At 44.1% G+C, this 24,710-nt stretch overlaps 1 protein-coding gene across 5 annotated transcripts in view; it reads left to right on the top strand.

Annotated features, from left to right (window-relative positions):
• Positions 1-9,590: 9,590 nt before the first annotated feature.
• Positions 9,591-24,710, top strand: part of LOC115101992 (solute carrier family 26 member 6-like) — a 37,398-nt gene continuing 22,278 nt past the window's right edge. For 2 of the 5 annotated variants that reach the window (XM_029621460.2, XM_029621459.2), the window contains exons 1-5: positions 9,592-10,077; positions 18,127-18,266; positions 18,774-18,884; positions 21,964-22,304; positions 22,455-22,607. In XM_029621460.2, the coding sequence (XP_029477320.1) occupies positions 9,938-10,077; positions 18,127-18,266; positions 18,774-18,884; positions 21,964-22,304; positions 22,455-22,607 (885 nt within the window). In that variant the 5' untranslated portion in view covers positions 9,592-9,937. Of the gene's footprint in view, positions 10,078-18,126; positions 18,267-18,291; positions 18,619-18,773; positions 18,885-21,963; positions 22,305-22,454; positions 22,608-24,710 lie in introns of those variants that run through there. The other 3 variants (XM_065005275.1, XM_065005276.1, XM_029621461.2) reach the window with 3 other exon arrangements.

The raw sequence follows: 24,710 nt of genomic DNA, 5'->3' as shown, positions 1-24,710 counted from the left end.
GGACTGTCAATCTATCATCAATACTGATCCACTGTGGGCTCTGCCTCCTCAGCCGGACTGTCAATCTATCATCAATACTGATCCACAGTGGGCTCTGCCTCCTCAGCCGGACTGTCAATCTATCACCAATACTGATCCACTGTGGGCTCTGCCTCCTCAGCCGGACTGTCAATCTATCACCAATACTGATCCACTGTGGGCTCTGCCTCCTCAGCCGGACTGTCAATCTATCACCAATACTGATCCACTGTGGGCTCTGCCTCCTCAGCCGGACTGTCAATCTATCATCAATACTGATCCACAGTGGGCTCTGCCTCCTCAGCCGGACTGTCAATCTATCACCAATACTGATCCACTGTGGGCTCTGCCTCCTCAGCCGGACTGTCAATCTATCATCAATACTGATCCACTGTGGGCTCTGCCTCCTCAGCCGGACTGTCAATCTATCACCAATACTGATCCACAGTGGGCTCTGCCTCCTCAGCCGGACTGTCAATCTATCATCAATACTGATCCACTGTGGGCTCTGCCTCCTCAGCCAGACTGTCAATCTATCACCAATACTGATCCACAGTGGGCTCTGCCTCAGCCGGACTGTCAATCTATCACCAATACTGATCCACAGTGGGCTCTGCCTCCTCAGCCGGACTGTCAATCTATCACCAATACTGATCCACAGTGGGCTCTGCCTCAGCCGGACTGTCAATCTATCACCAATACTGAGCCACAGTGGGCTCTGCCTCAGCCGGACTGTCAATCTATCACCAATACTGATCCACTGTGGGCTCTGCCTCCTCAGCCGTATTGTCAATCTATCACCAATACTGATCCACTGTGGGCTCTGCCTCCTCAGCCGTATTGTCAATCTATCATCAATACTGATCCACAGTGGGCTCTGCCTCCTCAGCCATACTGTCAATCTATCACCAATACTGATCCACTGCTGTTTATAGCGCTTATCTCGTGATCTCGACAAGACAACTTTTGTTATGTTGTGATCTTGACATAAATAAGTTGTGACTTCCGTACAAACCTTTGTCTTACACATTTAACTGTTTTATGAGGATATTTTAATGTTTCATACCGTGACATGACTGTTAGCCCCATACACTGAAAAGCTCCTATTTATCTTTATGGCATTTTACAAGCTTCTGTCTTCATGTCATTTCAGTCTATGCGTCTCATTTCTTCTATGATATTGTTCCTTGTAAATCTGTTATCAAGTTCAGTTATTTTTTTCTTGGTTTTCAGTCAAGAGCATTACATAACACAGTGTTGAAAAAAACTGTCTGAAAACATGATGCAATGACTTTATTCCTGCGGTATATTGTGCTGTATATTTTATTGTTCTGTCATTGCCCTACAATGTCTGCAAGGCACCATTACATACTCAGTCATGCTCTGTAGTAAACTGGTTTTATTGGTGCTTTCAGACGAGCCCCTCTCCATCTGTGTATCAGTAAACCATGAAAAAGCAAACAACAAGAACAAAAAGGCTAATGACCTGTCACTCCAAGAAGAACATGTGAACATATCTGTTTGAATGTTTACCACCTGTGTTTATGTGCTTTTACATAGTTATCCCACGGGACAAACCTTCTGACAGTACAAATGACACCGCAACAAAAACATCAGTGGACATGTTCAAAAATGCTCAAATAACAACTCTCACGGTAGGCACAATAATCAGGCTACGCTCAACTACAGCACATCACTAGTAGCGCAGAGGGAATGTCAGTGTGTGTGTGAGTGTGTGTGTGTGTGTGTGAGTATGAGTGATATTGTAGCTCATGTTCTTGCCTTCATACAGTACTTGAGCAGGGGTACCCAGGTTGCAGTGTTAAAGCTCATTTCCTGCTATTCTACACATGTAGCTATTGTTTATATGTGATATCTATGTGACTCAAACATCTCAACAAAATCAAGGTGCTAAAAACCTATCTAAAAGAACATGTGAACATTAGTTTGAATGTTTACACCTGTGCTTTGTGCATTTAATACCTAATAAATAGGCCAATAATAAATAAATAGGCTATTGATCAATACCTAATACCTAATAAATAGGCTATTGATCAATACCTAATACCTAATAAATAGGCTATTGCTCAAATAAATAACTCAATACCTAATACCTAATAAATAGGCTATTGATCAATACCTAATACAATACCTATCAATAAATAGGCTATTGATCAATACCTATACCTAATAAATAGGCTATTGATCAATACCTAATACCTAATAAATAGGCTATTGATCAATACCTAGGCTATTGATCAATACCTAATACCTAATAAATAGGCTATTGATATTGATCAATACCTAATACCTAATAAATAGGCTATTGATCAATACCTAATACCTAATAAATAGGCTATTGATCAATACCATTACCTAATCTAACATGTAGCTATTGTTATAAATGATATCTACCTAATAAATGGCTATTGATCAAACAATACTAATAAAATCAAGGTGCTAAAATACCTAATACCTAATAAATAGGCTTTGATCAATACCTAATACCTAATAAATAGGCTATTGATCAATACCTAATACCTAATAAATAGGCTATTGATCAATACCTAATACCTAATAAATAGGCTATTGATCAATACCTAATACCTAATAAATAGGCTATTGATCAATACCTAATACCTAATAAATAGGCTATTGATCAATACCTAATACCTAATAAATAGGCTATTGACCTAATAAATAAATAGGCTATTGATCAATACCTAATACCTAATAAATAGGCTATTGATCAATACCTAATACCTAATAAATAGGCTATTGATCAATACCTAATACCTAATAAATAGGCTATTGATCAATACCTAATACCTAATAAATAGGCTATTGATCAATACCTAATACCTAATAAATAGGCTATTGATCAATACCTAATACCTAATAAATAGGTATGCAATGACCGGAGGAAAACTGCTGATGCACTACTCCATTTCGAAGTTGCACTTTGTGCATTCTACTATTACAACGTTCAAGAGTAAGTTGAAGGCCTGACTGAATTCTTTTTGTTCTGCATTTGTTCATCTCCCCCTATGTCTTTGCCACCCCTGGATGGAAATGTGTGAATAACTGAATAGGAATTGGAAAAGAAGGGAAGCGCCACCTATTTGTGTTATACAACCTATAGCAAGAGCCCAGAGTTGTTCCTGATCCACCACTGGATTAGGGACAAGAATGTTTCTTGATCATGTGACCAGGAAAAGCTAGGAACAACTCTGGGCTCTTGCTTTAGGTTTTATAACACACATAGGTGGCACTTCCCTTCTTTTCCAACCCCTATTCAGTTATGCACACATTTGGTTTGAATGGACAGGAACCAGCTGAATGGGATTTTATTTTGTTTCTTGATATACCCCACACTATTTTAGTGTAGATACAGTATTTAGCGAAAATATTCACTGAATTAAACCCACATTTAATATAAAAGGACATGACTCGAGGCAGATTCATTTGGAAACTAAATGTGCTGGCACACATTAATGTCTTGCCACACACACACACACACACACACACACACACACACACACACACACACACACACACTTGGAATGTGAGGCCAACGCACTGAGGAACACTGAGGCCCCAATGCAGGGCCAGGGGTCAGGTCAGGTCAGGACAGCCTGAAGACTGACGATACATGATAAACACCAAGTGTGTGTGTGTGTGTGTGTGTGTTTGTGTGTGTGTGTGTGTTTGTCTGTGTGTGTGTGTGTTTGTGTGTGTGTGACACTGTGTTTTTGGACTTTAGAGATGTCTTTGGCCCTTGGTACTGAAAGACAGTAAATGTGCAGTGTTGTATGAAAGACACAGCAGAAGTAACCACTGGCACAAGTCTAAAACTGACAAGCCCCCAGCGAATAAACCAATCAGAGTTTACTCTCATCACAAAACATATAGTTATCTTGGACATAAGTTAAAAAAAAACATTTTTAAAAATTACACATTTTTTCTCCCCAATTTCATGGAATCCAATTGGTAGTTACAGTCTTGTTTCATCACGGCAACTCCCGTACGGACTCGGGAGAGGCGAAGGTCGAGAGCCGTGCATCCTCCGAAACACAACCCAACCAAGCCGCACTGCTTCTTGACACAATGCCCACTTAACCCGGGAACCAGCCGCACCAATGTGTCACCGTACACCTGCCGACCGTGTCAGCATGCACTGCGCACTCCCACAACAGGAGTCCCTAGTGCGCGATGGGACAAGGACAGACCCATGAGTCTCCCGGTAGACGCCGGCTGCGACAGAGCCTGGACTCAAACCCAGAATCTCTAGACCACTGAGCCACTCGGGAGGCCCTTCTTGGACATACGTTCAATGTTGCTGGTGAGAGGGGGGGAAGAAGTTGAGAAGCTTGTCCATTGCTATTCAACCAGGCTTGATATGATTGACATTTCCCCTCTGCCTGTGGTCATGAAGCTAGAAGCTGTGAGAGAGGTGGTCCTAGTAAAGATTCAACATCTGCTTACAAATGTGCCTCTCCCACAGAAGGTTCTGAGGGAAATTAATAACAAAACTGTTCAGGTGGTGAGAAAGTGGCTATGCTTCAACACACACCACACGGTGTCTTCCTGAGCCAGAGAGAGGGGGGTTTAGAAGTCCCGAATATTGAGTGGATTTACACTGCTACCAGACTGACTCACCTGTTGGACATGCTCAACAGTGACGATGTGAGAGCCTCCGTCCTTCTGGACCTACGGAGGAAGGTTCCACTGGTCAGGGACACTGAGGACAACTTCCTGGGCTTCAGGAGGAAGGTTCCACTGGTCAGGGACACTGAGGACAACTTCCTGGGCTTCAGGAGGAAGGTTCCACTGGTCAGGGACACTGAGGACAACTTCCTGGGCTTCAGGAGGAAGGTTCCACTGGTCAGGGACACCGAGGACAACTTCCTGTGCTTCAGGAGGAAGGTTCCACTGGTCAGGGACACCGAGGACAACTTCCTGGGCTTCAGGAGGAAGGTTCCACTGGTCAGGGACACTGAGCACAACTTCCTGGGCTTCAGGAGGAAGGTTCCACTGGTCAGGGACACTGAGGACAACTTCCTGGGCTTCAGGAGGAAGGTTCCACTGGTCAGGGACACCGAGGACAACTTCCTGGGCTTCAGGAGGAAGGTTCCACTGGTCAGGGACACTGAGGACAACTTCCTGGGCTTCAGGAGGAAGGTTCCACTGGTCAGGGACACTGAGGACAACTTCCTGGGCTTCAGGAGGAAGGTTCCACTGGTCAGGGACACCGAGGACAACTTCCTGGGCTTCAGGAGGAAGGTTCCACTGGTCAGGGACACCGAGGACAACTTCCTGGGCTTCAGGAGGAAGGTTCCACTGGTCAGGGACACTGAGGACAACTTCCTGGGCTTCAGGAGGAAGGCCAAAGGAAACTTGGACACTCGTGTTGTGGACTTCGGAGTCTGGTCAGACTGGCCGGACCTCAACGACCTGTGCAACAGGACTGGAGTGGAGCTCAGGCGGACATGGACTGAAATTCAAACTGAGCCAGTGACTGTGTTGCTGTGTTGTTGTGGAGGCTTCTGTCACCTATGATTGAACATCTCATCCTACATCCAGGGCACTCCTTGGTATCAGACGGATGTAGCTACTGCAACACTGGACTGGCCTGAGGCTGCAGGGGAAACTCACTGCTCTGGACTGTGATGTCCACTCTGTCTCCCAGCTACTGCAACACTGGACTGGCCTGAGGCTGCAGGGGAAACTCACTGCTCTGGACTGTGCTGACCACTCTGTCTCCCATTCCATGTACCAGAATGCTGCCGTTGGGAAGGACATTCTCACCGTTACTGTTAAGGTGAGGCTGCAAGTTCTACCAACATAATATAATCTAGCACTCTGGTACCCTATAAACCATGATACATGTTGTATTCTACATGAGTCAAATGTAATGGAGTCCATTTCCCATGGCTGCTGTTCATACAAGGATTTGTACATTGCTAGACATGACCGCCTTGTCGACCTGATAGCCAACGAGGTGAAACAAGTAGTCTCACCAACAGCACACATGCATAAACACTGTTGTGTAAGGTGATGCTGGTTTGGTGTTGGTATAACTATGTTTCATCTCATATGAAGGTATTTATAACCTCAGTTACTCATATCCATCATGAAGGTATTTATAACCTCAGTTACTCATATCCGTCATGAAGGTATTTAAAACCTCAGTTACTCATAGAAATACTACAGACTGCATCCTGGAAAAGACCTCAAAGGAACATGTCTGTCTATACGTTCAATAGAGGTTAAACAAACAAAGCATTATGGTCAAATCCATATGCAAATATCAAATCAAATCAAATGTATTTATATATCCCTTCGTACATCAGCTGATATCTCAAAGTGCTGTACAGAAACCCAGCCTAAAACCCCAAACAGCAAGCAATGCAGGTGTAGAAGCACGGTGGCTAGGAAAAACTCCCTAGAAAGGCCAAAACCTAGGAAGAAACCTAGAGAGGAACCAGGCTATGTGGGGTGGCCAGTCCTCTTTTGGCTGTGCCGGGTGGAGATTAATAACAGAACATGGCCAAGATGTTCAAATGTTCATAAATTACCAGCATGGTCCAATAATAATAAGGCAGAACAGTTGAAACTGGAGCAGCAGCACGGCCAGGTGGACTGGGGACAGCAAGGAGTCATCATGTCAGGTAGTCCTGAGGCATGGTCCTAGGGCTCAGGTCCTCCGAGAGAAAGAAAGAGAGAAAGAGAGAATTAGAGAGAGCACACTTAAATTCACACAGGACACCGAATAGGACAGGAGAAGTACTCCAGATATAACAAACTGACCCTAGCCCCCCGACACATAAACTACTGCAGCATAAATACTGGAGGCTGAGACAGGAGGGGTCAGGAGACACTGTGGCCCCATCCGAGGACACCCCGGACAGGGCCAAACAGGAAGGATATAACCCCACCCACTTTGCCAAAGCACAGCCCCCACACCACTAGAGGGATATCTTCAACTACCAATTTACCATCCTGAGACAAGGCTGAGTATAGCCCACAAAGATCTCCGCCACGGCACAACCCAAGGGGGGGCGCCAACCCAGACAGGATGATCACATCAGTGACTCAACCCACTCAGGTGACGCACCACTCCCAGGGACGGTATGAGAGGGCCCCAGTAAGCCAGTGACTCAGCCCCTGTAATAGGGTTAGAGGCAGAGAATCCCAGTGGAAAGAGGGGAACCGGCCAGGCAGAGACAGCAAGGGCGGTTCGTTGCTCCAGAGCCTTTCCGTTCACCTTCCCACTCCTGGGCCAGACTACACTCAATCATATGACCCACTGAAGAGATGAGTCTTCAGTAAAGACTTAAAGGTTGAGACCGAGTCTGCGTCTCTCACATGGGTAGGCAGACCATTCCATAAAAATGGAGTTCTATAGGAGAAAGCCCTGCCTCCAGCTGTTTGCTTAGAAATTCTAGGGACAATTAGGAGGCCTGCGTCTTGTGACCATAGCGTACGTGTAGGTATGTACGGCAGGACCAAATCAGAGAGATATGTAGGAGCAAGCCCATATAATGCTTTGTAGGTTAGCAGTAAAACCTTGAAATCAGCCCTTGCTTTGACAGGAAGCCAGTGTAGGGAGGCTAGCACTGGAGTAATATGATCACATTTTTTGGTTCTAGTCAGGATTCTAGCAGCTGTATTTAGCACAAACTGAAGTTTATTAAGTGCTTTATCCGGGTAGCCGGAAAGTAGAGCATTGCAGTAGTCTAACCTAGAAGTGACAAAAGCATGTATTAATTTTTCTGCATCATTTTTGGACAGAAAGTTTCTGATTTTTGCAATGTTACGTAGATGGAAAAAAGCTGTCCTTGAAATGGTCTTGATATGTTCTTCAAAAGAGAGATCAGGGTCCAGAGTAACGCCGAGGTCCTTCACAGTTTTATTTGAGACGACTGTACAACCATTAAGATTAATTGTCAGATTCAACAGAAGATCTCTTTGTTTCGTGGGAAATACACTCCAATAGCACGTTTGGAGAGGTACTTGATAAAGGGGCTTCAACGAGTTTGTCAGCTTACTTGTGTAAACATTAACTACGAACACACATGTTTAAACTAACCCGAGAGGTATTTAACAGTCGAACAAATCCTAATTTGTACGATATTTTGTAGAGTATTTATTTCTATCAGAGTTGGTGAGTTATGATGTGTTGCGCAGTAGGATATGAAACTCTGGAGGAAGGTGTGGAGTAGAACATCTTCCTCCTAAATCTGGACTTCAGTCTGTCTAAACCTTGTAGTACAGTCTGTCCGAGCCAAGACAAGACAATCACTACCAATAAAACTGGCAGTATATTGCAATACTAAGTCCAAAATGAATTCACGGGAACGGACAGTTTTATACAGAGCCATGATCACATTGAACTCCCTTCCATCTCAAATTAGTCAAGCAAACAGCAAAATGACCTTGAAAAAAACCCAGATTAAAAAACAAGCGAGGTACTGTGAGGGGACACACCCTCACACACACATCATTTTTGTTGTTGTATTGTTTGTATAATGTTTGGTTGTCAAATTGTTTGTATATTTTGTATTTAAAATGAGTGTGACTGTCGTTGTCTATCAGTGTATCAGTGCTTTGTTACTTGTCATGCTTGATGTTTTTTGTGGACCCCAGGAAGAGTAGCTGCTGCAAATACTGTTCCTACTAAATCAGATTACAAGTGTGTTTTGTGGGTGTGAGGGAAGAGACTTTACTGATTGATGGGTAAAACAATTCCTACAGTTAAAAACTATTTAGAAAAACTATTTTGAACTACAAAGAACTCTGAAGGATGGCACGTGAAAACAGGACATAACACTCAGGAAAACAATTGAAAAACACAGTGTGTGTTTATGTGTGCATGAGGAGGTAGAGATGTCAACTCAGCCCAGGATGAATGACCTAGGGAAAAAGTACAGCTGGGTGACTGGCCTGAGTAAACACTTTCACCGTACTTTCATTGCCGACCACACACACACACGCACGCACGCACGCACGCACGCACGCACGCACGCACGCACACAAACACACACACACACACACACACACACACACACACACACACACACACACACACACACACACACACACACACACACACACACACACACACACACACACACACACACTGAGAGAGAGAAACATACACACATACATTGGTTTTACAATCCAAGTGGGGACCAAAACATTTACTCACATTCAAAGTCCTTTTTCCCCCAACCCTTAACCCTAAACCTAACCTTAACCCTTAACCCTTACCTTAACTCCAAACCCCTAACACTAAAACTAAACCTAACCCTAACTCCTAACCCTTATTCTAACCCAACCCTAAATGTAACTCCTAACCCTAATTCTAACCCAAACCTAATTCTAACCCTAAACCTGACCCTAAGCCTAAAATAGCCTTTATCTACAAAATGTCACCACTTGTTAGAATTGTCCTTGTTTTACTGTCCCTGTGAGGACTTCTGGAACCCGAAAGATAGTAAAGTTAGACCACACACACTACTGGCTTGGGTGGGGGTGTGAAGTGTTCCCTCATAAGGGTAGGAGAGGACTGTCACTCCCACACTCTGCTAAACTGGATACAAACTGAGACACAGCCAGGAGCGTGGGACTTCTTATTTCATGCTTTTGTAACTCTTATCAGGGTGTTGGACAGTTGTTGGTAATTGGCAGAAAACTGTTGTTTTGGACAAAGAGGTTTTTCTCTTTTATGACTAATAGATTTTTAACTTTTTGGACCAACAGTGTTTTTTTCTAAGTAATGTTTTGGAGAGACCTGCACAGTGTTTCAGACTAGTCCAGACAGACAGACAGACAGACAGACAGACAGACAGACAGACAGACACAAAGCAATCAACACAAAGACACTCAGTGTTGGAAGACAGACAGGCAGACAACCATGGGTGTTGAAGAACAGAGAGCTGGGAAGTTTTACGTGGAGAGGGATGTTTTGGACGAGCTTTGCCTTGACCAGGTGGCCCGAAGACGGACACACTCCACCACACCTCCCCTGAAGGAGAGGGTGAAAGATTCCCTCAGGTAAGAGAAGGAGAGGGAGCAGGAGGGATGGGAGAGGGGGGGGGGGGATGATAGTGCACGTGGGGAGCAGGAACATGCATCAGTTTCACTATTTGCTGACTAATTCTGCAGATGAATAACATGCATTGACAAAAGCTATTTTGGATGTGTCTGTGTTGATTTCAGTTTACAATTTACTGCCCAGGTTATTTGAGGACAGTTGAGTAAGGCACGTAGATGAGCGTGTGTGTGTGTGTTGTGTGTTTGAATGTGTGATGTGCTCCTTTATATGGTTGCAATGGATGATCTTTCATTATGCAATCCCACTGACGCAGGGAGAGGTAAGATAGAAGCAGAATGAACGAGAGGGACAGTCTGTAGCGGACAGAGAGGGACAGTCTGTAGCGGACAGAGAGGGACAGTCTGCAGCGGACAGAGAGGGACAGTCTGTAGCGGACAGAGAGGGACAGTCTGTAGCGGACAGAGAGGAACTGTAGTCTGTCTGCGGGACAGAGAGGGACAGTCTGTAGCGGACAGAGAGGGACAGTCTGTAGCGGACAGAGAGGGACAGTCTGTAGCGGACAGAGAGGGACAGTCTGCAGCGGACAGAGAGGGACAGTCTGCAGCGGACAGAGAGGGACAGTCTGTAGCGGACAGAGAGGGACAGTCTGTAGCGGACAGAGAGGGACAGTCTGCAGCGGACAGAGAGGGACAGTCTGTAGCGGACAGAGAGGGACAGTCTGCAGCGGACAGAGAGGGACAGTCTGCAGCGGACAGAGAGGGACAGTCTGTAGCGGACAGAGAGGGACAGTCTGTAGCGGACAGAGAGGAACAGTCTGTAGCGGACAGAGAGGGACAGTCTGTAGCGGACAGAGAGGGACAGTCTGTAGCGGACAGAGAGGGACAGTCTGTGCCGGACAGAGATGGAGAATATTAGAGAGAAAACAGATAGAGGATAAGAGAGAAGGATAATGAGAGGAACAGAGAGAGAAAGAAGAGAACAGATAAATGTGCAGAAAGATAAGACAGGACAGCTGCCCATATGAAAAATACTACAGTATACTATGGTCTAAATACTGTAGTATTACTATATTTATATACTATAGTTTTCACTGTAGTGTTTTTTGCTGTAATGTGCTGTAGTGTTTTTGCAGACTGTAGTATACTATAGTATTCACTGTAGTGTTTTTGCAGACTGTAGTATACTATAGTATTCACGGTAGTGTTTTTGCAGACTGTAGTATACTATAGTATTCACGGTAGTGTTTTTGCAGACTGTAGTATACTATAGTATTCACGGTAGTGTTTTTGCAGACTGTAGTATACTATAGTATTCACGGTAGTGTTTTTTGCTGTAATGTGCTGTAGTGTTTTTGCAGACTATAGTATTCACTGTAGTGTTTTTGAGGACAAACTAGTATACTATAGTATTCACTGTACGGTTTTTGCAGACTTTACTGTAGTATTCACTGTAGTGTTTTTACAGACGTTAATGTAGTGTTCACTATATGGTTTTGTGGACTTGACTGTAGTACAGTGTATTACAGTATAAATACTATAGTAATTACTGTAGTGTTATTGCAGGTATTACTGTAGTATTTACTAGTGTTTTTTGTTCTATTATCTTTGACATATAAGATAAGAAATCTGTAAGGGAAAATCTGTAAGGGAACACAATATATGGTCTATAATTGGCATGTAGGTTTCTTACTTATGGGTGGCACAAATTTGGATATGGGGGATGGGTATGGGTGGAGCATATGCAAATTGAATAATGTAGTATTAGTATAGTTTTTAAAAAACTATGTTTTATTGGACATTGCCGTAGTATTTACTACAGTGTTTTTGGCAGATAATATTGTAGTATTTAATATAGTATTCTACAGTATACTACAACATTTTATAGTAAGCACTACATGGTTAAGGGATACTACAGTGTGTAGTACAGTATTCTACAGTATATTACAAAATTATGCAGTAAGCACTACATGATCAAGGGATACTACAGTGTGTAGTACAGTATTCTACAGTATATTACAAAATTATATAGTAAGCACTACATGATCAAGGGATACTACAGTGTGTAGTACAGTATTCTACAGTATATTACAAAATTATATAGTAATCACTACATGATCAAGGGATACTACAGTGTGTAGTATACAGTAGTAATCCACAGTATACTACACAATTATATAGTTCACACTACACGATCAGGGGATACGACAGTGTGCAGTATAGAATTCTACAGTATACAGGTTTACTACAAAATACTACATAATTCTATAGTAACAGAATACTATATCATTATATAGTAAGTACTATAGTATTCTATAGTAACAGAATACTATATCATTATATAGTAAGTACTATAGTATTCTATAGTAAACTGTAGTCTTTTTTATCTGGGTTATGAAAAGCAGACAGTTTGGTCCAGGCCGTGTGACTTATTCAGACAGACAGTTTGGTCCAGGCCGTGTGACTTATTCAGACAGACAGTTTGGTCCAGGCCGTGTGACTTATTCAGACAGACAGTTTGGTCCAGGCCGTGTGACTTATTCAGACAGACAGTTTGGTCCAGGCCGTGTGACTTATTCAGACAGACAGTTTGGTCCAGGCCGTGTGACTTATTCAGACAGACAGTTTGGTCCAGGCCGTGTGACTTATTCAGACAGACAGTTTGGTCCAGACTGTGTGACTTACAGTGGCTTGCGAAAGTATTCACCCCCCTTGGCATTTATCCTATTTTGTTGCCTTAAAACCTGGAATTAAATAGATTTTTGGGGGGGGTTGTATCATTTTATTTTAAACATGCCTTCCACTTTGAAGATGCAAAATATTTGTTATTGTGAAACCATCAAGAAATAAGACAGAAAAGCAGAAAACTAGAGCGTGCATAACTATTCACCCCCTTTTGCAGCAATGACAGCTGCAAGACTCTTTGGTTATGTCTCTATAAGCTTGGCACATCAAGCCACTGGGGTTTCTGCCCATTCTGCTGCTCCAGCTCCTTCAAGTTGGATGGGTTCCGCTGGTGTACAGCAAACTTTAAGTCATACCACAGATTCTCAATTGGATTGAGGTCTGGGCTTTGACTAGGCCATTCCAAGACATTTAAATGTTTCCCCTTGCTTTTGCAGTATGCTTAGGGTCATTGTCTTGCTGGAAGGTGAACCTCCGTCCCAGTCTCAAATCTCTGAAAGACTGAAAGAGGTTTCCCTCAAGAAATTCCCTGTATTTAGCGCCAAACATCATTGCCAGCAGCATACCACCCTGCACACCACTGCTGGCTTGCTTCTGAAGCTAAGCAGGGTTGGTCCTGGTCAGTTCCTGGATGGGAGGGCCAGTAGGAGGCACTCTTTCCTCTGGTCTAAAGAAATATCCCAATGCCCCAGGGCAGTGATTGGGGACACTGCCCTGTGTAGCGTGCTGTCTTTCGGATGGGACGTTAAACAGGTGTCCTGACTCTCTGAGGTCATTAAAGATCCCATGGCACTTATCGTAGGGGTGTTAACCCTGGTGTCCTGGCTAAATTCTCAATCTGGCCCTTAAACCATCACGGTCACCTAATAATCCCCAGTTTACAATTGGCTCATTAATCCCCCCTCATCTCCCCTGTAACTATTCCCCAGGTCATTGCTGCAAATGAGAATGTGTTCTCAGTCAACTTACCTGGTAAAAAATAATGAATAAATTAAAAATTCCTTCCATTCTGACCAGTTTCCCAGTCCCTGCTGATGAAACACAGCCTGATGCTGCCACCACTATGCTTCACTGTGGGGGTGATGAGAGGTGTTGGGTTTGCGCCAGACATAGCATTTTCCTTGATGGCCAAAAAACACAGTACCTTCTTCCATATGTTTGGGGAGTCCCCACATGCCTTTTGGTGAACACCAAATGTGTTTGCTTATTTTTTCTTTAAATTTCTTCGGGATAGGGGGCGGTATTTTGACACCCGGATGAAAAGCATGCCCACAGTACACCACCTGCTATTCAGACCCAGAAGCTAGGATATGCATATAATTTGTAGATTTGGATCGAAAACACTCTAAAGTTTCTAAAACTGTTAAAATTATGTCTGAGTATAACATAACTTACTTGGCTGGCAAAACCCCGAGGACAAACCATCCAGGAAAATCCTTTTGAGTTCACTGTGTTTTCAATTGGTTTTCTATGGCAAACTAGATTTATGAGGCACTTGCTTGCAGTTCCTATGGCTTCCACTAGATGTCAACAGAATTTAGAAATTGGTTGATGTTTTTCCTTTGAGAAATGAAGAAGTACGGCTATTCAGAATGAGAGTCAAGCCTAGTGGACTCTTTTGTTTGGGGCGCGCGACCTGTAGCTCGCTCCACTTTGATTTTATCTGCTATTGAACACAGTATATTCCGTCTTAAATTGTATTGATTATTTACCTTTTAGGATACCTAAGGATGGATTAGGAAAGTTATTTGAAATGTTTGGACAAAGTTTACAGGTAACTTATTAGATCATTTGTAGTCATGTTGGGCGAGTTGGAACCGGTGTTTTTCTGAATCAAACTCGCCAAATAAATGGACATTTTTGGGGATATAAAAAGAAGTTTATCGAATAAAAGCACCATTTGTGATGTTTAATGGACATATTGGAGTGCCAACAGAAGAAGATCTTCAAAGGTAAGGCATGAATTATATCGTTATTTCTGACTTTCGTCGCCACCTGCCTGGTTGAAAATGATTGTTATGCATTTGTGTGGTGGGGTGCTGTCCTCAGATAATCGCATGGTTTGCTTTCGCCGTAAAGCCATTTTGAAATCTGACACCGCGGCTGGATTAACAAGAAGTTAAGCTTCATTTTGACATATTGCATGTGTATTTTCAAGAATGTTAAATATTTACAATTCTGTAGTTTGAATTTGGAGCCCTGCACTTTCACTGGATGTTGGTCAGGTGGGACACTACCGTCTCACCTAGCATAGATAGGTATTAAGCAATGGCTTTTTTCTGGCCACTCTTCCGTAAAGCCCAGCTCTGTGGAGTGTATGGCTTAATGTCATCCTATGGACAGATACTCCAATCTCCACTGTGGAGCTTTTCCGCTCCTTCAGCATTATCTTTGGTCTCATTGTTGCCTCGCTGGTTAATGCCCTCCTTGCCTGGTCTGTGAGTTTTGGTGGGTGGCTCTCTCTTGGCAGGTTTGTTGTGGTGCCATATTCTTTCTGTTTTTTAATAATGGATTTAATTGTGCTCCGTGGGATGTTCAAAGTTTCTGATATTTGTTTATGACCAAACCCTGATCTGTACTTCTCCACAACCTGTTTGAAGAGCTCCTTGGTTTTCATAGTGCCGCTTGCTTGGTGGTGCTACTTGCTTGGTGGTGTTGCAGACTCTGGGCCTTTCAGAACAGGTGTACATATACTGAGATCATGTGAAACTTAGATTGCAGGTGGACTTTATTTAAGTAATAATGTGACTTCTGAAGGTAATTGGTTGCACCAGATCTTATTTAGGGGCTTCATAGCAGAGGGGGTGAGTACATACAGTGCCTTGCGAAAGTATTCGGCCCCCTTGAACTTTGCGACCTTTTGCCACATTTCAGGCTTCAAACATAAAGATATAAAACTGTATTTTTTTGTGAAGAATCAACAACAAGTGGGACACAATCATGAAGTGGAACGACATTTATTGGATATTTCAAATTTTTTTAACAAATCAAAAACTGAAAAATTGGGCGTGCAAAATTATTCAGCCCCTTTACTTTCAGTGCAGCAAACTCTCTCCAGAAGTTCAGTGAGGATCTCTGAATGATCCAATGTTGACCTAAATGACTAATGATGATAAATACAATCCACCTGTGTGTAATCAAGTCTCCGTATAAATGCACCTGCACTGTGATAGTCTCAGAGGTCCGTTAAAAGCGCAGAGAGCATCATGAAGAACAAGGAACACACCAGGCAGGTCCGAGATACTGTTGTGAAGAAGTTTAAAGCCGGATTTGGATACAAAAAGATTTCCCAAGCTTTAAACATCCCAAAGAGCACTGTGCAAGCGATAATATTGAAATGGAAGGAGTATCAGACCACTGCAAATCTACCAAGACCTGGCCGTCCCTCTAAACTTTCAGCTCATACAAGGAGAAGACTGATCAGAGATGCAGCCAAGAGGCCCATGATCACTCTGGATGAACTGCAGAGATCTACAGCTGAGGTGGGAGACTCTGTCCATAGGACAACAATCAGTCGTATATTGCACAAATCTGGCCTTTATGGAAGAGTGGCAAGAAGAAAGCCATTTCTTAAAGATATCCATAAAAAGAGTCATTTAAAGTGTGCCACAAGCCACCTGGGAGACACACCAAACATGTGGAAGAAGGTGCTCTGGTCAGATGAAACCAAAATTGAACTTTTTGGCAACAATACAAAACATTATGTTTGGCGTAAAAGCAACACAGCTCATCACCCTGAACACACCATCCCCACTATCAAACATGGTGGTGGCAGCATCATGGTTTGGGCCTGCTTTTCTTCAGCAGGGACAGGGAAGATGGTTAAAATTGATGGGAAGATGGATGGAGCCAAATACAGGACCATTCTGGAAGAAAACCTGATGGAGTCTGCAAAAGACCTGAGACTGGGACGGAGATTTGTCTTCCAACAAGACAATGATCCAAAACATAAAGCAAAATCTACAATGGAATGGTTCAAAAATAAACATATCCAGGTGTTAGAATGGCCAAGTCAAAGTCCAGACCTGAATCCAATCGAGAATCTGTGGAAAGAACTGAAAACTGCTGTTCACAAATGCTCTCCATCCAACCTCACTGAGCTCGAGCTGTTTTGCAAGGAGGAATGGGGAAAAAATTCAGTCTCTCGATGTGCAAAACTGATAGAGACATACCCCAAGCGACTTACAGCTATAATCGCAGCAAAAGGTGGCGCTACAAAGTATTAATTTAAGGGGGCTGAATAATTTTGCACGCCCAATTTTTCAGTTTTTGATTTGTTAAAAAAGTTTGAAATATCCAATAAATGTCATTCCACTTCATGATTGTGTCCCACTTGTTGTTGATTCTTCACAAAAAAATACAGTTTTATATCTTTATGTTTGAAGCCTGAAATGTGGCAAAAGGTCGCAAAGTTCAAGGGGGCCGAATACTTTCGCAAGGCACTGTATTTACGCACCACTTTTCCCTTTTTTTATCATTTTTTGAAACAAGTTATTTTTTCCACTTCACCAATTTGGAGTATTTTGTGTATGTCCATTAGATGGAATCCAAATAAAAATCCATTTCAATTACAGGTTGTATTGAAACAAAATAGGAAAAATGCCAAGGGGGTGAATACTTTTGCAAGGCACTGTATCCAGACTGGTCCAGGCCGTGTGACCTATTGAGGCTTGAAGAGAAAAGTTAATCTTCCTCTGGACCTGAGCCCCGATGGCCTCTTGAAACTGAAACATAGGTTAATATTTGGTGACAGTGCAGTGTGATACTCTCTGACACTATCACAGAGTATGACACTACACTGCCACCAAATATTAACCTATCAGAGAGTATCACACTGCACTTCCACCAAATATTAACCTATCACAGAGTATGACACTGCACTGCCACCAAATATTAACCTATCACAGAGTATGACACTGCACTGCCACCAAATATTAATATATCAAGTCAGAAAAAATGAACTCATTAAAAACACAAGACAAAGCCAAGAACGCTTTAGCTACATAATCCAGATGAACATTCCAAACACAGATTACACCTCTTTTGTTTTCACTGGGCGGATAAACAGAACCGTACAGATAGTTGTCATGGTTTCTCTGTAAACCCCGGTCCTGGAGGGACACAGTGTGTGCAGGTTTTTGTTCCAGCCTAGCTTTAAGTCTCCTGGTTAGTTAAATCATATGTGTTGGAGCTGGGCTAGAACAAGACCCTGCACACACTGTGGCGCTCCAGGAGAAGAGTTGCATACCCATGCCCTTTCCACCAACTGTTAAACTCAGCAGACACATTTCAGTTGTCACAAATGGATAACAAAACTGTATTCCTCTTTTCTCCAACTCTCTATGATGCTCTCCACCCTGGTGTCAGATGTTCCATGCCCAAGCTGAAGCGCTCTGTGCTGAGCACTTTGCCTGTCCTGTCATGGTTGCCACGTTACTCAGTGAGAGACAACGGCCTGGGAGACCTCATCTCTGGCATCAGCGTTGGCATCATGCACCTGCCTCAGGGTCTGTGCTACATCTACTGTCTGACCAAACACACACACACACAGGGCCCAATCACAGGGTCCAATAACAGGGTCCAATCACAGGGTCCGATCACAGGGCCCGATCACAGGGCCCGATCACAGGGCCTGATCACATGGTCCAGTCACGTGGTCCAGTCACAGGGCCTGATCACATGGTCCAGTCACGTGGTCCAGTCACAGGGCCAGATCACAGGGTTCAATAACAGGGCCGGATCACATGACCCTACCTTGAAATCAGCAATACATGTAACTCACATGGAAATCTCCCAAATCTCCTGCTAATGGAAAAGGACTACATAAATATATTTGATTGATTGATGCCAATGTTTGAGGTATGGAAAAGCCTGATTTACATAAATTGATCTCAAGTTATTGTTTAATCTCTTTGGGCTGTTAAATTCCTAAAAGTTACATGACCTATTTGAGAATATATGATAACTATATATTTTGTGAAGACTATGAAGACCTTCCTGTAACATTTGCCTAGGTATGGCCTATGCTCTCCTGGCCTCTGTGCCTCCAGTGTTTGGTCTCTACACCTCCTTCTACCCTGTACTGGTCTACTGCATCCTTGGCACCTCCAGACACATCTCCATAGGTAAGACAGTGGAGAGAGGAGGAGACAGAGAGAGGGGGAAAGAGAGAGGAGGAGACAGAGAGAGAGAGGGGAAGAGAGAAGAGGAGATAGAGAGAGAAGGAAAAAGAAAGGAGGAGAAAGAGAGATAGGGGAAAGAGGAGGAGACAGAAAGAGGAGGAAACAGAGAGGAGAAGAAAGAGAAAGAGGGATAGAGAGAGGAGGAGACAGGGAGAGGAGGGGAAAGAGGAGGAGACAGAAAGAGGAGGAAACAGAGAGGAGAAGAAAGAGAAAGAGGGATAGAGAGAGGAGGAGACAGGGAGAGGAGGGGAAAGAGAGAGGATGAGAAAACTGAGGAGAAAGAGAGAGGGGAAGAGAGAGGAGGAGACAGAGAGATGGGGAAAGAGAGAGAGGGAAAGAGAGAGGAGGAGACAGAGGATGAGAGAGGAGGAGAAAGAGAGGACGAGAAAGAGGGAGGAGGAGACAGAAAGAGGAGGAAACAGAGAGGAGAAGAAAGAGAAAGAGGGATAGAGAGAGGAGGAGACAGGGAGAGGAGGGGAAAGAGGAGGAGACAGAAAGAGGAGGAAACAGAGAGGAGAAGAAAGAGAAAGAGGGATAGAGAGAGGAGGAGACAGGGAGAGGAGGGGAAAGAGAGAGGATGAGAAAACTGAGGAGAAAGAGAGAGAGGGAAAGAGAGAGGAGGAGACAGAGAGATGGGGAAAGAGAGAGAGGGAAAGAGAGAGGAGGAGACAGAGGATGAGAGAGGAGGAGAAAGAGAGGACGAGAAAGAGGGAGGAGGAGACAGAGAGAGGAGGAAAGAGAGAGGAGGAGAAAGAGAGAGTGGGACAGAGAGAGGAGGGGAAAGAGAGAGAGGGATATAGAGAGGAGGAGACAGAGAGATGGGGAAAGAGAGAGAGGGAAAGAGAGAGAGGGAAAGAGAGAGGAGGAAACAGAGAGGAGGAGAAAGAGAGATAGGGAAAGAGAGAGGAGGAAACAGAGAGGAGGAGAAAGAGAGATAGGGAAAGAGAGAGGAGGAGACAGGAAGAGGAGGGAATGAGAGCGGACAAGAAAACTGAGGAGAAAGAGAGAGAGGGAAAGAGAGAGGAGGAGACAGAGAGATGAGGGGAAAAGGGAAAGAGAGAGAGGGAAAGAGAGAGGAGGAGACAGGGGAGGAGGAGACAGAGAGAGAGGGAAAGAAAGAGGAGGAGACATGGAGAGGAGGAGACAGAGAGAGAGGGAAAGAGAGAGGAGGAGACAGAGAGATGAGGGGAAAGGGGAAAGAGAGAGAGGGAAAAAGAGAGGAGGAGACAGATAGATGGGGAAAGAGAGAGAGGGAAAGGGAGAGAGGGAAAGAGAGAGGAGGAGACAGGGGAGGAGGAGAGAGAGAGAGGGAAAGAGAGAGGAGGAGACAGGGAAAGGAGGGGAAAGAGAGCGGACAAGAAAACTGAGGAGAAAGAGAGAGAGGGAAAGAGAGAGGAGGAGACAGAGAGATGAGGAGAAAAGGGAAAGAGAGAGAGGGAAAGAGAGAGGAGGAGACAGGGGAGGAGGAGACAGAGAGAGAGGGAAAGAGAGAGGAGGAGACAGGGAGAGGAGGAGACAGAGAGAGAGGGAAAGAGAGAGGAGGAGACAGAGAGATGAGGGGAAAGGGGAAAGAGAGAGAGGGAAAAAGAGAGGAGGAGACAGATAGATGGGGAAAGAGAGAGAGGGAAAGGGAGAGAGGGAAAGAGAGAGGAGGAGACAGGGAGAGGAGGGGAAAGAGAGCGGACAAGAAAACTGAGGAGAAAGAGAGAGAGGGAAAGAGAGAGGAGGAGACAGAGAGATGAGGAGAAAAGGGAAAGAGAGAGAGGGAAAGAGAGAGGAGGAGACAGGGGAGGAGGAGACAGAGAGATAGGGAAAGAGAGAGGAGGAGACAGGGAGAGGAGGGGAAAGAGAGCGGACAAGAAAACTGAGGAGAAAGAGAGAGAGGGAAAGAGAGAGGAGGAGACAGAGAGATGAGGGGAAAAGGGAAAGAGAGAGAGGGAAAGAGAGAGGAGAAGACAGATAGACGAGGGGAAAGAGAGATAGGGAAAGAGAGAGGAAGAGAAAGAGAGAGAAGGAGACAGAGAGAGAAAGAGAAAGAAGGAAAGAGAGAGAGAGGAGGAGAAAGAGAGAGGAGGGGACAGAGAGAGGAGAAAGAGGAGAAAGTGAGAGGAGAAAGCGAGAGAGGGAAAAAGAGAGGAGGAGAGAGGGAGAGATTGAAAGAGAGAGGAGGAGATGGAGAAAGAGAAAGAGGGAAAGAGAGAGGAGGAGAAAGAGAGAGGGAGACTGTTACAGGAATAATATTCCTCTGTTTTAATACCCAATTAAAATTAAACACTCTGTCAATTCATAAGAATTTGTAAGGCTCTTATTTGTATAAAATGGACAGAGACCATTCTTAAAGTCAATCAGCAGCTTTTATTCTCGAGAGTACTGCCCATTATACATTTTACCACAGGTTATAAACTGAAAATGACGTCATTAGTTTTAGTCCTAGCCGTGTCATCTCCGCTCCAGTACAATGGCTGCATGGTTCTCACATCGTCTCTCCCTATCAAGATAATTTATGAACAGAGCCAAGGTCTGCCTGTGTAGATAAGTTCATTCATTTCTACCAAGGAACAGACAGTCATTGTTCTAATTCTTGATTATATTTACACACATTATATTCAGTACTAGGATTATAAAGAAAATTCATACATATACAGTAATATAATAGTATTCTGATTAGTCAGTCCTGATTTAAATGTATACATAATTAGTCATTATTGATACAAATTCCCTTAACAGAGACAGAGAGATGAGGAGAAAGAGAGAGGAGAAGCCAGAGGTGGGGACAGAGAGAAGAGGAGACAGAGAGAGGTGGAGACACAGGAGGAGAAAGAGAGAGGAGAAGCCAGAGGTGGGGACAGAGAGAAGAGGAGACAGAGAGAGGAGACACAGGAGGAGAAAGAGAGAGGAGAAAGGAGGAGAATGAGAGAAAGGAGGAGAAAGAGAGAGAGGGAGAAAGACTTGAGAGAGTGAATGTTTTAATATCATCGGTCAGAGGAATAATGAGTTTCACTAAGGTGGTGTTTTTCCTCAGGAACGTTTGCTGTGATCAGCATCATGATAGGCAGTGTGACAGAGAGGCTGGCCCCAGACAGTGACTTCACATTCCTGAATGGAACCAACGGGACAGCAGTTCTGGATGTGACAGCCCGTGACGCCTACAGAGTTCAAATAGCAGCCAGTACCACTGTACTGAGTGGGCTCTTTCAGGTCCTGTTGGGTATGGTGCGGTTTGGTTTCGTGGTGACGTACCTTTCGGAGCCCCTGGTACGTGGCTACACAACAGGAGCAGCTACACACGTGGTCATCTCACAACTCAAATACATCTTTGGTATCCACCCTGCACGCTTCTCCGGACCACTGTCTCAGGTCTATGTGAGTACACACAACACATCCACACTCAAGCACACACACCGACACAGACAGATGTGACACAGTTGTACAAGTTTCCACCTATGGAATGCAGGCAATAACAGTCTGACTGTCCATCTCTCTCTCTCTCTCTCTCTCTCTCTCTCTCTCTAGATCCTAATAGACATCTGTAGACATCTGCCAGAGACTAACATTGGGACCCTGGTGGTTAGTCTAGTGGCCTTGGTGGTCCTCATAGTGGTCAAAGAACTCAACTCCTGTTATGAGAATAAACTACCTCTGCCTATTCCCATAGAACTCATAGTGGTAAGTCCTCCATACCTAACCGCTCTCTGAGTCATTAGTCACACAATCATTGATTGATTGACTGATTGATTGATTGATTGATTTAGTTTATTAGATCATTACAAGTAGAAGGCTGCGTCAGAGACAACATTACATACAAGTATTTTCCTTCCTCCTGTCAAGTCTTTTCCTTCCTCCTGTCAAGTCTTTTCCTTCCTCCTGTCAAGTCTTTTCCTTCCTCCTGTCAAGTCTTTTCTGTCCTGTCAAGTCTTTTCCTTCCTCCTGTCAAGTCTTTTCCTTCCTCCTGTCAAGTCTTTTCCTTCCTCCTGTCAGGTCTTTTCTGTCCTCCTGTCAAGTCTTTTCCTTCCTCCTGTCAAGTCTTTTCCTTCCTCCTGTCAAGTCTTTTCCTTCCTCCTGTCAAGTCTTTTCCTTCCTCCTGTCGAGTCTTTTCCTTCCTCCTGTCAAGTCTTTTCTGTCCTCCTGTCAAGTCTTTTCCTTCCTCCTGTCAAGTCTTTTCCTTCCTCCTGTCAAGTCTTTTCCTTCCTCCTGTCAGGTCTTTTCTGTCCTCCTGTCAAGTCTTTTCCTTCCTCCTGTCAAGTCTTTTCCTTCCTCCTGTCAAGTCTTTTCCTTCCTCCTGTCAAGTCTTTTCCTTCTTCCTGTCGAGTCTTTTCCTTCCTCCTGTCAAGTCTTTTCTGTCCTCCTGTCAAGTCTTTTCTGTCCTCCTGTCATGTCTTTTCTATCCTCCTGTCAAGTCTTTTCCTTCCTCCTGTCAAGTCTTTTCCTTCCTCCTGTCAAGTCTTTTCCTTCCTCCTGTCAAGTCTTTTCCTTCCTCCTGTCAAGTCTTTTCTGTCCTCCTGTCAAGTCTTTTCTGTCCTCCTGTCAAGTCTTTTCTGTCCTCCTGTCAAGTCTTTTCCTTCCTCCTGTCAAGTCTTTTCCTTCCTCCTGTCAAGTCTTTTCTGTCCTCCTGTCAAGTCTTTTCTGTCCTCCTGTCAAGTCTTTTCTATCCTCCTGTCAAGTCTTTTCCTTCCTCCTGTCAAGTCTTTTCCTTCCTCCTGTCAAGTCTTTTCCTTCCTCCTGTCAAGTCTTTTCCGTCCTCCTGTCAAGTCTTTTCCTTCCTCCTGTCAAGTCTTTTCCTTCCTCCTGTCAAGTCTTTTCTGTCCTCCTGTCAAGTCTTTTCCTTCCTCCTGTCAAGTCTTTTCCTTCCTCCTGTCAAGTCTTTTCCTTCCTCCTGTCAGGTCTTTTCTGTCCTCCTGTCAAGTCTTTTCCTTCCTCCTGTCAAGTCTTTTCCTTCCTCCTGTCAAGTCTTTTCCTTCCTCCTGTCAAGTCTTTTCTTTCTTCCTGTCGAGTCTTTTCCTTCCTCCTGTCAAGTCTTTTCTGTCCTCCTGTCAAGTCTTTTCTGTCCTCCTGTCAAGTCTTTTCTATCCTCCTGTCAAGTCTTTTCCTTCCTCCTGTCAAGTCTTTTCCTTCCTCCTGTCAAGTCTTTTCCTTCCTCCTGTCAAGTCTTTTCCTTCCTCCTGTCAAGTCTTTTCTGTCCTCCTGTCAAGTCTTTTCTGTCCTCCTGTCAAGTCTTTTCTGTCCTCCTGTCAAGTCTTTTCTGTCCTCCTGTCAAGTCTTTTCCTTCCTCCTGTCAAGTCTTTTCCTTCCTCCTGTCAAGTCTTTTCTGTCCTCCTGTCAAGTCTTTTCTGTCCTCCTGTCAAGTCTTTTCTATCCTCCTGTCAAGTCTTTTCCTTCCTCCTGTCAAGTCTTTTCCTTCCTCCTGTCAAGTCTTTTCCTTCCTCCTGTCAAGTCTTTTCCGTCCTCCTGTCAAGTCTTTTCCTTCCTCCTGTCAAGTCTTTTCCTTCCTCCTGTCAAGTCTTTTCTGTCCTCCTGTCAAGTCTTTTCCTTCCTCCTGTCAAGTCTTTTCCTTCCTCCTGTCAAGTCTTTTCTATCCTCCTGTCAAGTCTTTTCCTTCCTCCTGTCAAGTCTTTTCCTTCCTCCTGTCAAGTCTTTTCCTTCCTCCTGTCAAGTCTTTTCTGTCCTCCTGTCAAGTCTTTTCTGTCCTCCTGTCAAGTCTTTTCCTTCCTCCTGTCAAGTCTTTTCTGTCCTCCTGTCAAGTCTTTTCTGTCCTCCTGTCAAGTCTTTTCC

Source organism: Oncorhynchus nerka, linkage group LG20 (assembly GCF_034236695.1).
Source record: "Oncorhynchus nerka isolate Pitt River linkage group LG20, Oner_Uvic_2.0, whole genome shotgun sequence".
NCBI classification, from domain to species: Eukaryota; Metazoa; Chordata; class Actinopteri; order Salmoniformes; family Salmonidae; genus Oncorhynchus; species Oncorhynchus nerka.
Note: the sequence above shows the minus strand (reverse complement) of the source record. Positions and strands in the feature narration are given on the sequence as shown.